Below are 16,947 nucleotides of genomic sequence, written 5' to 3'. Positions count from 1 at the left end.
GTGTTCTTTCAACTGCATCATCTTAAAACCTACCAGTATTTATTGTTAGAGTGCGCAATCAAAATAATGTGTGCAAACAAGAAAATAGGCAAAAAAGTTGAGGGAATATGAGGGCTAGACTGAGAATTCACTCACAACCGGACCATACTGTAACACTAAAAAGCACACTACGCAACTTTCACCAAAACAAATCACTAGTGAAATTACATTGGTGTTCACCTACAAAAGGTGCCCATATGGGACCATCGTTACTATTCAGGTTTATTTAATCATTTTGACTTTGGGTTTGAAATAAATTTGAAGATTTTTGACTGAATTGAACTACTTGCGGAAGGAGATTCTTAGCTTATTTGGTTTATTCCAAGATTTGGGTCTAAATTTAAAACAGTGACGTACATTTTTGTGTAAATATAGATTCTTTCGTGATGCGTTTAATAATTAGTATCTCTAAATTGGTGAATGATTTGGCTTTTGGATTCTCTCTGCTTATAACAAAAGATGGCTGGAGTATATGCAGAAAAACTCACTTTATGGGCACATGTTACATCACACAAAAAGAACCAAAAAAAAAAAAATCCAACAAATCTTGAAGAAGAAAGGGAAAAAACCAGTGATTAAGGCCTTGCTTGGATTGCTGTTTTTCGTAGAAAAATTTCGTTATTTTCCGTGAACACATTTCCCTATTACCTTTTTTCCTCACATACATCAAATCACTACAGTAATTTTTCCATGAAAAATGACGAAAAATGCAATCCAAACGGGACCTAAGCTTACCTGCATACCTGCAAAAGAGTACTTTATTACAGTAGCATGTACAATATAAGGCCATCAGATATATGTGATGAATAACTTTTGTATAGCTGTTTACACAAGGCTTAACTTTTGCTGATATTGAATATTTTGTAGGTATCGGATGCATCTACCGTAGACCATCTTGACACAATACATGAGGATCCTAATTCTAGAGAGCATCATGAATCTTGAATGGATAAGGTTAGATGAATTCATTGTATTAAGACTCTTCTTTGCATTTTCTTGGTTGGGAAATTCTTGGATATGAAATGGTTTTTCACAAGAAGGTTAATTTGATAAAAATTGGTAATGGCTAGTCTTATTTTGGTCCCCTTAGATGCTAATTCTGTAGCTTATCATTGAAAAGGAGTCAATTTAGACCTCTTAAGAAGAACTTTCACAAATTTTAACATAGGAGTGTCTTTATACTTGTAGCCCTTTATCTTTTAGATTTCTCCTTTAAATTTGGTGATAAAGTGTGTTAAAAAAGAACTAATTCATTTCCCTCTAAAAAGGGACTAATTGATAGTATACACCAACTTGACCAGCAATCTGCCCTTAAATTAATGGGATCATCATCATTGGACACAACTAGCTTTCACAGAAGTTAATGGAAAGTAAAGAAGTGTGCATGTTCCTTATATGGCTAGTCTTATTTTGGTCCCCTTTTTGATAGGATGGGTGCATGCCCCTGCAAATTCAAGAAAGAGCCTTAGCTTCATAGCTGCTTCACTAAATTCGGGGGAGGGGAAGGTTGGGTGGGATTGGGTGATAAGGAGGAAGGGATTGTAACTAAGAGGTTCTGGATTCAAAATCTTCCGCTTACCAAGAAAAAAAAGGGAAAATCACCAATTTAGTCCTCAAACTATTTCACTAAAGCCGATTTGGTCCCTAAACATTTTATCGCATGAATTAAGTCCCTTAATTAAAATTCTTATGCTAATTTAGGACCTATACGGTGTCGCCACCCAAAACACATATTTCTGTACAGAAACCAACGGCGAGGCAGGGGCTTTTTTGGAAGTACACAGTAGAATTTCTACGGGAAGCAAGACAGCAACCATTTTGCATACAAATCGGGGGAAACCAATCATTTGGGCGTCTGGCTTCAAATAAAGCACAACTCCGAGATTTCATCTCATATGTGGCCAATCCATCCTCTATACGAGCACCATTTGCTGTGAAAAATCCAGGAAAAGGAAGGGCCGTGTGAACCAAACGAAACCATACCATATCTGCTGGAGGTGGGGGAAGAGTAATGCTCTCTGATAGATCTGCGCCATTGAAGGCAGCAAACAAGTCACCACAGGCATTAGGAACAGAGTTAGACTCGATATCTTCAGAACTGGCCTTCAAGGTCATAGCTAGGAATCTGCTAGCTGCGTCATCCCACCTTGGTGGAGCCTGGTTACTTCCATGCCACTCAATACTCTCTTCTCTCAAGAAATCCCTCTTCTGAAGAAGATCACCTAGCCTTATTCTCAGTGAAGTCAAAAAATAAATAAATTGCACGGTTTGGATACTAAAGCCACTTCTTAGAGCATTCCAGTCGAAGGAATTTCTGTCACCATATGCAGGAGAACCCCCAGAAGACTGACCACATTCATCTCCCATATTAAGGACCGGAACACCCAAGGAAATAAACAAAATGAACAGAAAATTGCGAATTTGTTTAAGTCGTCTTTCTAACACATCATTTTTATTTGTAGCACCTTCTTCCCCACAATTCCAACTAAACTCCTTAGCCAACTTGGAGCTACTGAAGCTGACTAAATCCACCAGCGAAAGTCCAAAATTTCTAGCAATAAAATTGAAAGAGAAGGCAGGGCCTCGACCATCCAAGAAGACATCCCCGCTTCCACATATACGAGTAGCGAGGTCGCTCAGAAGACCTTCACCCCTCAAGAAGTTTCTTATGTCATAACAAAATTTGTTATTTATTTCTGCCCATTTCTTCCAGTGAGGGAAGAGGACTTCCTTTACCTTCATTTCACGTGGATCCCAAGAATCTGCAATTATCTTCACCTTTGAAAGTAAGGGATCAAAAGCTATTGCTTCAACCAAAGTTGGGCATGACAAGTACTCCCCATGAAGGTGAGCCACTTCCTCTATTTTCTCACTACTCAATGGTTTCCCCCAATTTGGATGCAAAATGGTTGCTGTCTTGCTTCCCGTAGAAATTCTACTGTGTACTTCCAAAAAAACCCCTGCCTTGCCATTGGTTTCTGTACAGAAATATGTGTTTTGGGCGGCGACACCGTATAGGTCCTAAATTGGCACAAGAATTTTAGTTAAGGGACTTAATTCATGCGATAAAATGTTGAGGGACCAAATCGGCTTTAGTGAAATAGTTTGAGGACTAAATTGGCGATTTTCCCGAAAAAAAAAAGGAATTACTTCACTAAATCTTGCATTTCTTGAAATATTTGTCATTGTGCCCCTCCTCTTTCCCCCGGTTTGTTTTTTGCTGGTCAAAGTTTCGATCTTTGAAATTATTAGTTGTTTTTTCTTGTCACCCTTGAAATTTCACGGACATATGTTGTTTTGTAGTGGAATGGACAAATTTTCTTAATTGTGGATTTGAGCTTGCCTTTTTTTTTTTTACTTTTTTTATTTTAAGAAATGCTGAATTGCTACATCTTAGATCGCTTTATATTTTCTTTTTTCTTTTTACTTTTCTGGGATAATTGTGATTTTTGTGCTTGTTTGAATTGGATGAAATTGTTACATATTCAATAGTAAGCGGACCAAAATACGACTACTAAGTATACCTCATTTCAAGTCTTTCAGGAAAAAAAAAAGTACGTTTTGTCTTTGATTGATTAATAAAACCATGGCCAGTGCAATCTAGATGAATTTGTAAAAGAGTGTTCTTGGATGCATCCTGTCTTAGTTCATGGCAGTAAATTCCTGGCCCCATATACATGGAGTAGTTAGATGTGCAATTTCTTGAGATCGTAATATACTTGAAATTGAGAACTTGACTTTCTACTTCTATTCATCCCTGTTTTATTTCTCAAATATTCTAACAATATTGTTTTGTAGGACATGGAGAGGAATAATGCTTGAAAGAAAGTAGTCATGGTATCTATCTCTAGTAGCTTAAAGTGTTTGTGTTCAAGTAATGTCTCACTAGTAGTTATTGGACCTTTTCTATTTAGCACTTGAGACTTGAATTAATATTTATATATTTTAAGATGGATACATTTCTATGTGGTACTTTCAATTAATTATATCAATATTAACTTTGAAATATTATTTAAAATAATCATTATACCACTTTTTATAATGTGATGTACGTGAATAAAGAATGTAATTAGAAAGATAATTAAAAAACGTGTTTATGATGCAAAACACAAATAATATTTCAAATAATGACATATACAAACATTACATCTATCGAGACAATTTCTTCTAATCTAGTTTATGTCAGTATGTCAATCAACACGTGCAAGCACATGCACTTTTCTAGTAATTTTGTTAAAACTTTATTATAAGTAGTAATTTGAAATTCAACTTTTGCACGTATGTAATGAATCTAACAGTGATAGTGTATAAACTGTCAGTCAGTGTATATCAGATTTACTCTTTCTATAATAGGTAGATAATATATAATGCACATATAGGAAGATAGATGATAAAGAAGACGAGACATATAACTACAGGCACTAATTTCTAAATTTAAATGGTAACCTCAATGTTAAGAGTTTTGCGTGAGTACATACATATAAAGCACTTTATTAATTTTCATCATGCACCATAATTGCATTCAAATGGTAAGTCATCATGTGCCAAATACCATACCTACTGTGGGCATAACTTAGATGATACAACATTTTGTGCAAATCACGTTTTCAAGAGAATTTGAAAAATGTTCAATTGATTGCTTTTTTTTTTTTTTGGATAGCAATTACTCATCTTATACGCCCCATGAGGCAACAAATCGGATTCAATTAAGGTGTGGGATTGATTGTGAGGCCAAACTCAATTCTGAGTTACGTTTTTTGTTGTGTGAATTACTTCATGATATGACCCTTCGCAGTAGGTAATTCGAGATAGTTACAAAATGGTTGCATTACCAATTTACCAGCCATTGCTATTCCCATTGCTCATCAAACTAGTTCGAAAACTAGACTGGATTGGTCAGTTCGACTGGTTGAACAGCGAACTGGTCATGACACAAGTTCAGTTCTGTACTAAATTTAAAGAATCAATTGAACCAGTCAAATCCGATCAAGAACCTGTCAAAACTAGTAAAAAGATTGGGCTTTGAACTTGTTCATACTTTTTTTTTTAATTTTAAAGCCATCCAATTTATGTAATAAATAAAATAATAAAAACAACATTTGAACCGAATTGAATCAGTTGAACTATGCCCCCGTTTGGAAGGTGAGTTTTTTGGGTGTTTGTCTAAAACTTTACTGTAAATTACTGTAGAAGTTGTAAGAAAAATTTTTAGGTTGAAAAACTTTTTTAGGTTGAAAATTTTTTTTCTTGCTTTTTTTTTTCTTTCTTTTTTCTTTTCTTTTTTCTCTTCTTCTTCTCCCTTCCCCCTCCCCCGGCACCTCTGCCCCTTCCTCCCTCTCCCTCTCTGCCCCTCTGATCCTCTTTTTCTCTCCCCCGGCACCTCTCCCTTCCCTCTCCCTCGGCACCTCTACCCTCTCCTCCCTCTCCCTCTCTGCCCCTCTGCCCCTCTGCCCCTCCTTTTTTCTCCCCCTCTTCTCCCCCTTCCTGGCTGCCTCCGACGCCAGAGAACTTGAAGGTTGCAGCCATGGATTTTTTGTTTCATTTTTTCTCCCCACTGTCCTCCCCCTTTCTCGCCACCCTCCTCCTCCCCCAACCAGCAACCTTGGTTGCCCAGCAGCCATAGGAAATTTTTTTTCTTCCTCTTCCCCTTTTCTCCCTCTCCCTCTCCTCTCCCCTCCCCCTCGCCCTCCGACGCCAAAGTTGTTGTAGGGTTGATTTTTTTTTTTTTTTTTTTTTAGTTTTGTCTCTCCCCCTCTCCTCCCCTAGCAACGATCTGGTCACGCGACCAGATCGCAGCCCCCTCCCCCTCCCCCTTTGCGATTTGGTCGTGTGACCAGATCGCAGCTAGCGAGAGGGGGAAGGTGGCGAGGGGAGGCAGAGGGGAGGGGGAAGGCAGAAAGGAAAAAAAAAAAGAAAAAAGAGGTTTTGAAAACCAACAGATCGGTCAAAGGGAGAGGTGATGGAGAGAAAAAAAAAAAAAAGGACGGCCGGCACTGGCGGCCGAAATAGTGACCGCCGACGGAGGACGTGGTGGGTTGGGTGGAGGAGGAAAAAGAAGAAAAGTTGAAAAGAAAGTTTTTTGTGTATTATTTTGAAGTGTGTAGGTGAAAAATTTTGATAAGTTTTTTGGGGCTCCTATAGCAAAAGTTGTTAAAAAACTAGTATTATACAAACTTGCTAAAAACTTGAGGTTCCAAACAGGCCCCTATAAACTGAAAGCTCATTCAATATACTTAATAGTTCCGTTTGACGAATATTGCATCAAATAGACATTGAAATGCGAACTTTCAAGACAAAATTACTGTGGAAGGTAAAGGAAGATTGACAGGTGTCGAGTTTGTGCAATAATAAAAACCTAACTACCACCAAAAGCAATCAACAATCAATTTCAAGTACTGGAGCAGGGACTCTGGATATGCAATGGGTTACTTGATTCACCCTAGTTCCAAAGAGTTTGCTTAATCCGATATACCAGAATTGACTAACTGACAAAATTACTAACTAGTAGACAGTGGCAAGCAGGGTCGAATCCACAGGGATTGGAGATAATTTGTTTCTTCTAGAGTTCAGAGCATGGGGGGATTTTGGAAAATATAAAATAATTAATTAACCAACTAATGAAACAACTTATAGAAATAAACAGGAATTAATCAATAACCAATACGACTCTAGCCAAAGGTGCAACTTTTCAGACACGGTTCATTTAACTGATCATCGATGCAAAGATAATTCAATTACTCATTATTAGATTGGTTATAGTTGTCATACACGCGATAAATAACCAATTTTTTCTTACTTTTTCGATATTCAAGGTACGACCGTTAACTATTTATCTAACTAAGAAATAACCCTAAGTACGACCGTAGGATTTAATTCCTCGATTGCATTAAGAATTAGAAAAGTCCAACCCTAACCAACAAACACGCTACGAGGGTTTGTTTAAGTTAGATCATACATTTTCCTAACATGAAACCAATCACGTCAGTCACCACTGGTGTTAATCGATTAAACAATTATGGATTCAATCAATTAATCTGGCGGTAGATTATTAGGTTAATTCGAATATCGGGATCTTGACATTCAAATAACAAAACAATCATAAGAAGTTAAACCAGAAGACATACAAATACTAATAACTAAAAAAAATAAATAAAAATAATTCGATCTCACAGATATTTGGAACCGCGTCTTCAAGTTGGCATTCGACTAGAAGTATGAAGTTAGTTCTTCATTAATGGAGAACAAGCCATCTAAAAATCTGTTTGAAGCTTCCCAATTGTTTCTCTCAAATCCGTGCAAAGGAAAGAAAAGACAAGAATTGTCTGCTACTTTTTCGTCTCTAGCCAAAGCTTGAGAAGCTGATGTCCCCGAATTTTCGCCTTTTTGACTTCTAATTGATGGTATCCTAATACCAATCAACTTCCTAAAAGACAAAAGATTCCTATTATAACTCAATTTTCTCAAGCTTTCCTTTCTCTTGAGAATGACCCCACGGAATAAGGAAAGTCCTGACAGCTAACAAATTAGGAAGTTGACTCGGATTGGGAGACTGCCAAATTTCAATCCCTACTTTCCGGCATTGAATGTAGGTCCCGAACGTACCACCGTCAAATTAACTGAAAAATTGACACTTTTAATCACGTTTTGCTCATTTTCCTACAATTAGCGCCATTAACCAAATATAAGTAGAATCCGACAATTAAAACAATATTTGGCTAAAATCAAGAGAAGAATAATTAAAAATTTAGCAACAAATTATGACTTATCAATGAGATATCTTTTTTTTTTTTACCTGACACGATAGACCTATACTACTCTATACTAAGAAGAGGAGGGACCTAAAAAGACCCAAGAACAACCTGGAGGGAACTGAATCACTACCGGTCCAAACGGATGCCTACACACCCGCTGACAATATTTCCATGAAAAATTTTGCTTAATTCGTTGTGCATGCTTCTTTGGCCATGATTAACATGGACTATCTCACATAACTTGTGAGTTTCACAAATGAAGTTTACATGAGCGTTCGTCCTTTTGTTTGAGATACTGTCCATATAGACCTGCTGTGTATTGTGTAGTAGAATTTTATGTAAAACATAGTCCGTGAAATCATACTTGCACTATGGAAGGATAATCCGTATCGTTGGGATTTGTAATATACAGGCACCTTGGATTTGGAATAACAAGAAATAGGTGGCTGCTATTATCTTAGCATATGAACTAGTAAATGGCATTTGAATCGTGTTGGTGAATCCATATAAATATTCTGGCTTCTGTTGCATGAACTTAGGTTTGCAATGCAAATTGGAGATGATGAAGTGCATAAGATTGGAATATCAAAATATCATGGTTTATCAAAATACTGGCCCCCCTTTCATCAATCACTTCCAAATTCTATTGAGATGTCTTCCTAGAACATGAAAAGGCAAAATCAGAAGAAAAAAGAAGACTGAAAATCTGTCATGTTATACAATTGCCTTTTGTGTCTAATCTATGCTGTTGTTTCACAACACGAGTATTCTGTAATAATATGCATTGCTTTCATTTTGTTCCAACAATAGGACTTCATATAGACTGCAGCTTCTGTATAAAACATAAGGCATTCAACATCATGGCTGGTACAAGAAAAGTTTATGAAGACAAATATATAGAGAAAATTATAATTGTAATGCCTTCTTTCTTTTATCGAACTGTTAAGCATCTCTTCCACCCTGAAGATCAGATAAATAACTCAACTACCAGCCTGCAACTATCTCTTAACTCTGCATTCTCCGAAGGCCAAGCATACAAATGATTAAACCATAGCTCTTGGCCATCATCAGCAGGCACAAATGCCTCGCTTGCGCCATATCAAATATCCTGCCTGACTAGGTGGTGGCCAAGGAGGGGATGCCATGCAAAAGAACCGAAGCTCTATATTCATCTAACAAAATTGTGTTACGTGGGATTTTGAACTAATCCATGAAATATGTGGCTTGTGGGTAGGATAACAATGTGTTTCGGCTCTTTTAACTCCATTTTCATGAGCTTCTTGACCTGTCAATTTCATCACCAGCCAGAATAAGATGATCACCATCTCTCACTACAGCGATATCTTCAACTAGAGCCCCATCTTTAGTAAAAACCCTGGTTGGACAGAACCCAAATTTCTTTGCACCAATATCAAGTAGCTCTTGGATTGATTCTGGCAAGAGAACAAGCCTGCAAATATCACAGCCCCTTTCCCGGCAACTAATAGTCACTCTAGCATGATTAAGTGTATTTACATTAATTGGAGATGCAGCAATACTCTTTCCTCCTGCATAAATATTTAAAAGAAATAATCATGCTCAACTTGTGGCAGAAATAAGATTAATATGTTCGCATATTCTGTCTTCCAAGCATGCAAAAAGGCATCACATTTTCTAGAATATCACAATTGCCTCTTCAGTAGTAAAGATAAGATTCCTAAGCATTTCTTCTCAAGAACAACATAGTCATTTGTCACGTGTTCATCTTCTTAACTCAAGGAAGCTAATAAAATTCTCAACCAATAGACAATTTTGATCATAACTGATGAATAATTTATCTGTTTGGATAGTTATGATAGGTCCACAGTTTCCCTCATAATCCTTTTGCATTTGAATATACTGGATGTTTAGTTCATAACCAGATTTTCACCTGAACATGATCAAACATGTTCTTGTTTGGCTACCCTAATCCATAACTTCTCATACCCAACATCCACAAAAAGAGTTGAACAATATATTCTAAATATGCAAGGAAAAGCAAATAATATCCTAAAAAGCTCACCTTCATTAGGTCTATTTGCAGCTGACATGATCCCAAACAAGGAATTGCGGAAATTACTTGCCCTTCGTTTCAAGCGGTTTCTGGATGTATCAGCCTCTGTAACACTCACTGCGACTTCTGGGGTTAAAGGAGGCAGGGTAGGCTCACTCTGGTATTTTTTGAGGTAAGATACAGCTTGCATCTGAGGGGAAGATGCGACAGGTTGTCTAGTAGATTTTTTCTGATTCTGCAATAAAAGTTTTATCCCTTCGTTTGCCTGATAATCAGCTAAAGCTCTTGGCGTCCAACCATGCACATCTGGTTTGTCAACATCAGCTCCTTGCTCTATCAGGAACTTAACCATTTCAGCATTGTCTTCAGAAATAGCTGTATGTAGCGCTGTAGTGCCTAAACTGTTAAGCAGTGTGACATCTCCACCGTACTTAATTATGTCTTTAAGCAACTCTAAGTTGTTTTGCTCAACAGCGAAGCATGTGAAACCACCCACATCACCAGAAGATATATTTGCACCATTGTCTATTAACAACTTAATAACAGCTTCATGCTTATTCAATATCGCATCCCACAAGGGAACATTCCCATCAGAATCTGCAGCAATACAATTGTTGATTTCATTAGAAGGTATGGACTACAAACACAAAACCTGTACTATTATAGGTAAAAGGTGTTACAAGATGTACAGATGTCTGCGGGACCTGTCTAGATGTTCAGAACTTAATAGCTAACCCTGAGTTAATGACAACCCCTACAATTGGGTTGTCAACTTGGAACAACCTCTTAGGATTAGCTGCTTGGTTTTAGCAGCCCCTTTCTCTTATTTCTAAATTAAGAACATCATATGGGATTAAATAAATTCGTTTCAGAAGATCCAAGAACATGATGCCAACACTTCTTGTTCACTCAGCTAATCAATGAAGAAAGAAGATAGAACTTAGAAATACTTCAAAATGAGCACCACAGGATGTTGAACAGGAAAAACTTACCACTGAAGAACAATATAAAAACTAGTAATATGATGAGCTTAACACGTAAAAATCGGAATCTGACAAGTGCCTGTTATACTGCACCATGATTTGCAGGTCAGAAGATTTCAAGTCTAGAAGTAGGACCTTTTCTATTCGGATCTGCTCCATAATCTAGAAGTAGCAGCACGCATTCAAGACTACCTTTTGATGCTCCAATATGCTGTATCAGAAAATGAAATTATCTGAGCCAAAAAGTCATACTTTTATTATGTTGAGGTTGTAGACATACCTATGGAACAAAGTAAAGAAACTACAAACCAGTGCTGTACGTCCACTGCTGTCCAATTCATTTGGATCCGTACCACGTCTCAGCAATTGATGCAAGAGTAAATCATCTCCTCTTGCTGCTGCAAAACATAAACTAAGAGGCACTTCCATGCGCCCTTTTGCAAGCATGTGTTCTGTTTCTGCCAAAATTGAATCTGTAAAAGGGTCCATTTGATCTTTCAAATGCTGCACGAGAAAAGAATAAAAAGAAATAAATTGACTGTTTTCCTCGCAGGCATAAAAGAAATGCTCACAATATCAGATTAGAGTGTATGAAGCCCTCATACTCCTCTCGCAATATCAGATTAGAGTGTATGAAGCCCTCATACTCCTCATATTCCACCAATGGGACATGAAGAATGGTTGATAAGTAGCCTTGCCTAACCATCTGGCTACTCCAGCCAAAAAAAATGGAAGAACGCCACAAGCTCCTTGTTTCCTTATCAATTCTTTTCATATTTTATGTGATGCAGAGCTCAGAAACAATAAAAGAGTCATTACCTTTTGCGAGAAATTTATGTTCACTTATTTGAGTTCCAAAGAAAATATACAAATATTCTAAAGCAATAGACAGAAGGCCCTGGGTGCATGCTAGAAACTCTTAAGCAATACCATGCAGATGCTTACACAAAACTCATTTCAATCAGTTCACACATGGATAAAACTACATTCTCCAATTGTCTCAGATGCAAAATTATTGCAAGCAAAACTATTATATAAAACCTGAAAATTTGAACTGCAAACTAGATCCCTCAAAAGTGAGATCATTCCACATTTTAACTATAGGAATAGAGAATTGGTAATAAAAGTATATACTGTCTCACCTGAAGAAGATTGTTCATAATTATGGTCCCATCTCCAACACTTGCTTGGACAATGTTCAAAAAATCAGTGCGATTCAACCTCAATAGTTGGCTCAAACGTTTTGTTCGAACAGTGAAAACTTGTGGCCTATAGCAAAGAACACCTATTTCACCACAAACATCCCCTGTTTTCAACTCCCCAACCACCTGCGGTCATTTATAACAGACAGCAGTCCTATACTTGTCTAATATAGGGCAGTTATTCTTGCATAGACGTATAAGATATGACTGGGACATTAATTGCAATATTATGTCACACATGTTACCTGTTCTATTCCGTTTCTGAGCACGATAAGTTCCTGTCACCAAGAACTCAATGTCAAGCTATAATTCACCATTAGTAATGAACATCAGTCTTTAAAATTGTAAAGAAACCAAAGATTATATTTAAAAGTAAAACATGGACTCTTTATGCTATTTAGGGATAAAAAATAGGAGGAAGATTGTTGATCATCATTCTTTTAACAGCCTATGCTTGTTTCTCAATCTGAGTAGCATGATGCTGTCAAACTTCATAAAACTAAAACAATTAATTTCCTAAAAACCAATAGGACTCTGCTTTGAAGCTACTGATTAATGTTACCCTTTTAGTCTGCTCAATTCAAAAAGTTAGAAAAACGGAACCAGAAATGATGTACCAATAAAATCAGCAATTAGTTGCTCTCCTATTTCTCTACACTATGTTTATGTGATTTCATATTGGGCTGGCCTCAGACAGGAGGAAAAGTGCTTCTTACAACTGCTCCAGTCACTAGAATGTATAAGTCTGTTGGAGCTTCATTTTGCAAAATCACATCTTCCCTGGGTGCAAAATACTCAGCTTTCATCTCAGAAACCTAGCAAGTCAAACATCGAAAAGGATGGTAAGTCATCTAAATCTAAGCCTTCCCATCACTTGACAGACAAATTTGGAAGCACACCTCTTTGGGCATGCGCCTGGGATAAAAGGCATCAACCTTAAACATAGAAGAGAAGAATAAGGAAGTTCTAGCAATTACCAGTTGAAAAAGCAGGTCATTTGATACTCCGTGAAACAAGTAGACCTTATCAACAAGTGAATAAAACAAATAATGTGAGATACTTGAACGAATTGCTTTTGGAAGTACATCAAGAGTTTCTTGTTGCTGAAGGCCTTCAGAGTCTGTTCTGTATCTCAAGCACAGATGGGCAAGCATCTGATCCTGAAGGCGAGGAGGCAGCTGGTTCCTTTGAGCAAAACTTGATGCAGCTTGAATAGTATCTCTCTGTGAGCCATAGAAAACATAAAAAGAAAGGGTGATTGAGCTTCCAAATATTTCATTAAATGTTAAAGCTAGAAAACCATGATATGTAGTTTACATCATTCCTTTTGTGAGGATCCTTATGTGCCATTTACTATTGAATGACTGGCAAATATTGAATGCATTTTGGACGTATAAAACAACATAGAGATAATTCACTTTTCCGCTTCAGAAACGATAGAGGATTTACTTACAAATTTCCTAGTTCTACCGGTTCCATGAACAACCAAGTTGGTCATATTTCCAATAAGATATGCTGTGAGACCAAGGTTGAATAGCATATAGAAAATGTCAAATAGCTTCTCCCGTGAGTTAACTGCATGTAAATCACCATAACCAGTAGTTGTTAGGGTGGTGATCGACCAATACATTGAAGTTATATAGTGAACCCACAAACTCTGCTCATCAAAATTATCCATGAGACCGATCCATGTGTTTTTGGGATCATGGTAGTGAGCAGCTAAAAGATAATAGAAGCAACCAGCACAGTGAACTGCAAAAAGAGTCACCTACAAACAAATCAAGAGATACATAAAGTAAATCATATGTCTTGTATGCAGTATGGGAACGAATACTTGTTTCTTATGGTACTTACACAGATAAGCTTTGCACATCGAACCCAAAAGTAACTAAAATTCCTATCCTTCTCCAACCTGCAATACCAAAAAGCGTATGTGGACTATTGTGACACAGTGAGAAAAATGGATTGTCCTGGACAGTGTAAAAATGCAGCTCAAGCTTCAAATGAAGTCAAATGTAACTTTGTTTTGTAGCAGGCAAATTTCTCAAGTTCAATTTGTATCTCCATCCAGAGTTAGATTGATACATTTGCTCCTGTCAAATCCATACGGGAAGATAATAATGTTATAAAAGATAACTCTTTCTAGCAATTAGAAGGATAACAGTCCAAATGGTGACTCTACCTTAGCAAGAAATCACCATGGCTTACCCCAAATAGTTTTAAGTTTCAATTAAGTTGGCTCATGACAATTGCTGAGATGTTCTCCAACAAGCACCTTTTCATGACAAAACAGCTATCTCATGTTGAACCCATTGAGTAGTTAACTAGCCAAAGACTTATCAACAAGATGATTGTCTCTGACATAAAGCCCCTACTCTGATATCCTCAACTATCCCAAAGATTCAATGTACTTAGACAATGTATGTGCAGGATAAAGTTTTCATTCGGCAAGTTCAACACAGAATACAGAGGCATTAAGAAAAATATCTGTGGTAGCTTCTAATGAAGAAACAGTAGATCATAAGATAATTGGATGTCAAAATCCCAAGCTTGCTGGAGACAAGATACTTGGTAGTCACTACACCTGCATCCTCAAATTTCATCCTGGAGTTTGACAAAAATATAAGTCACTGGTTTCCATGTGCCTGCTTCATCTTAGTATCAGCCTATTGTATCCAACATTTCACAAAACAACATCATCTTTCTCTCACATACAAATAGTGGAGAATCATGATGTGAGACAGAAGAAGAAGAAAAACATCCTAAATCTTTAAACCCATGGAGAAGAAACAAAAATTTCTCAAAAAAAAAAAAAATCTTAGCAAGATAAGAAATATTGTAAGTATATGGAAATGGATCAAAGAGATTACCTTGCAAACATTTTACTGACTCTACGAAGACGCCAGAGCCGAAGCATATTGAAGTAGCCATATTGTTTCAGAGGTTTAGGTAAAACCTTCCTTGCTAATTCGGAAGGGATTGTGGATATCACATCAAAAAGCAACCATGTTCTTGCATACCTCCATGCTATCTGGTTTGGGTTGTCCACAAGAAGATATGTGGCCTTATCAAGGTATGCCACAAAAAATGTTAAAATGATATCAATAGCAAAAAATCCATTAACAACATTGTCTGTAATTGAGAGAGCTATTGAGGGTTCATCTAGGAATCCAAACTCAAATGGAGAGACCCATGCTGTATAGAAGACCAAGAATACCAGAAATGTATCCCAAACTCTGCAAATTTAAGGTCAGCAGAGGTAACATTAACACGTGGAAGGGGATTATATGAAGAAATAATGAGATATTCTCCAAATATCATCAACCTTATACAAAAGTACACGTTCATATATTAATATGCACAATGAATATAACCTAAAAAAGGTTTTTAAACATTTATGCTACTTAACATATCATCATGTAGAGATCATAGAAGGTTTTGCTTTTGACAAAGGATATTGCAGATAAGATAGTTCACAAGTTAATCTTAACTTTTGGCAAATCTTCTCCCAAGTACCATTAAAGTGCATTACTTTTGTTAAACCCCTTAACATTAGATGTTAGCTACTGACTGAACAGGATAAATTTCCCACTTTTATGTATGGAAGGGGTAAAAAAATAGAAAAGCTGCTACAGAATGGTAATTGGTAATAACAAAGCCAAGAAGACTCGCAAGAAAAGTAAGGGTCATATTAGCAACATGCACTTAAGGTCCACCAAAATCAAGATATAAACAGATCAAATCAGCTAAGTTGAAAACAAACAAAAGTTTGTATCTTTGCTTTAAAGGACTTTTTCTGTTGCATAAAGAGTAAAAAAATCAATCACATAGAGAGTAAAAACATCAATCACAGCCTTAGTCTAATGACATTCATAACCAGATTGTCCTAAACTTGCATCCCAAACTAAGATCGCTGTAAGATTGTCTTTCCTACTTTCTTCTTTAGATGAAGGGGCCACCTTGACAGAGTTGGAGGTTGCACAAACAGTTACCAGGCTTATTACATAGACACCAAACCCCCCCCCCCCCAAACAACAAAAAACAAAAAAAAAAAAAGAAGCAAACAAAAAACCAAAAAAATCCAAGATATTTATTAAATTAATATATTATGTACATAATCTAACAGATGATCAAAAACAGGCCAGCATTCATACAGTATACCTCTCAAATTCTGGGAAACAGAAGACACTTTTACTGCAAAGGAAGCAGAATCAGAAAATTGTCGAGGTTGAAAATTTGAAAATATAGAAATTGTTAATACAGAGAGTACTTTTAAATCTGCTAAGATATAATAATCTTTCAGATTACTACTTGCAGTTTCAACTTTCATGCAGGTTCTACGACATAAAAGCAGCACATGCAAGAACAAGCAAAAAACAAAAATTTTAACACACCTAAATGTAATACATGCAGGCAATACCGAACCATTAACCATTCCTTTTAGTCCCAAAAAAGTAAAATTGAAAAACAACAATAATAACAAAAGAAGAAAAAAAGCAAAAGGGAAGAAAGATTTGAAATTGGAAGAATTAAGAATTACGTACCTGTAACGGGGATCAAAAGGGGAGATGATGCAACGACGAAGCTTGGACCTTTTGTTGCTATGGGCACCAAGAGAAGGAAGAATACCGCTGGAAATGCTGTGATGGGAACTTCTATCATCCCTTGAAATTCTTTCAATCTCATTCTCTACAAACGAGGCTCCTCCTCCTTCTCTACACATCTTCCCACTGAAAAAAGATACCCTCTTCTGTCCTTTTTCCTTCATCATCTTTCTTTCTTTCTTTCTTCAAGAACAATCCTTCTTCTTCCCCCTCTTCAAAATCCCATTTTGCCTGATTTTTCCTTCCTTTCTTATTCCAGCTTTTTCTACTTGGCGTTCTGACACACATGAAAATGCCCCTCCCCTCTTTTTATCCCTCTCAATCCATTTTTGTTGA

At 36.8% G+C, this 16,947-nt stretch overlaps 1 protein-coding gene across 1 annotated transcript; it reads right to left on the bottom strand.

Moving 5' to 3' along the window:
- Window positions 1-8,513: 8,513 nt before the first annotated feature.
- On the bottom strand, window positions 8,514-16,730 carry LOC113780650 (potassium channel AKT1-like). The gene is made up of 12 exons (XM_027326432.1): window positions 16,552-16,730; window positions 14,878-15,243; window positions 13,862-13,919; window positions 13,461-13,775; window positions 12,985-13,230; window positions 12,724-12,822; window positions 12,253-12,285; window positions 11,948-12,133; window positions 11,115-11,309; window positions 10,941-11,016; window positions 9,832-10,419; window positions 8,514-9,337 (listed from the first exon to the last, which is right to left on the bottom strand). The coding sequence occupies exons 1-12, from the start codon at window positions 16,728-16,730 to the stop codon at window positions 9,060-9,062; spliced, it is 2,619 nt and encodes an 872-aa protein (XP_027182233.1). The 3' UTR covers window positions 8,514-9,059.
- Between the last annotated feature and the right edge of the window lie 217 nt (window positions 16,731-16,947).

Source organism: Coffea eugenioides, chromosome 8 (genome assembly GCF_003713205.1).
Source record: "Coffea eugenioides isolate CCC68of chromosome 8, Ceug_1.0, whole genome shotgun sequence".
Taxonomy (NCBI): Eukaryota; Viridiplantae; Streptophyta; class Magnoliopsida; order Gentianales; family Rubiaceae; genus Coffea; species Coffea eugenioides.
Note: the sequence above shows the minus strand (reverse complement) of the source record. Positions and strands in the feature narration are given on the sequence as shown.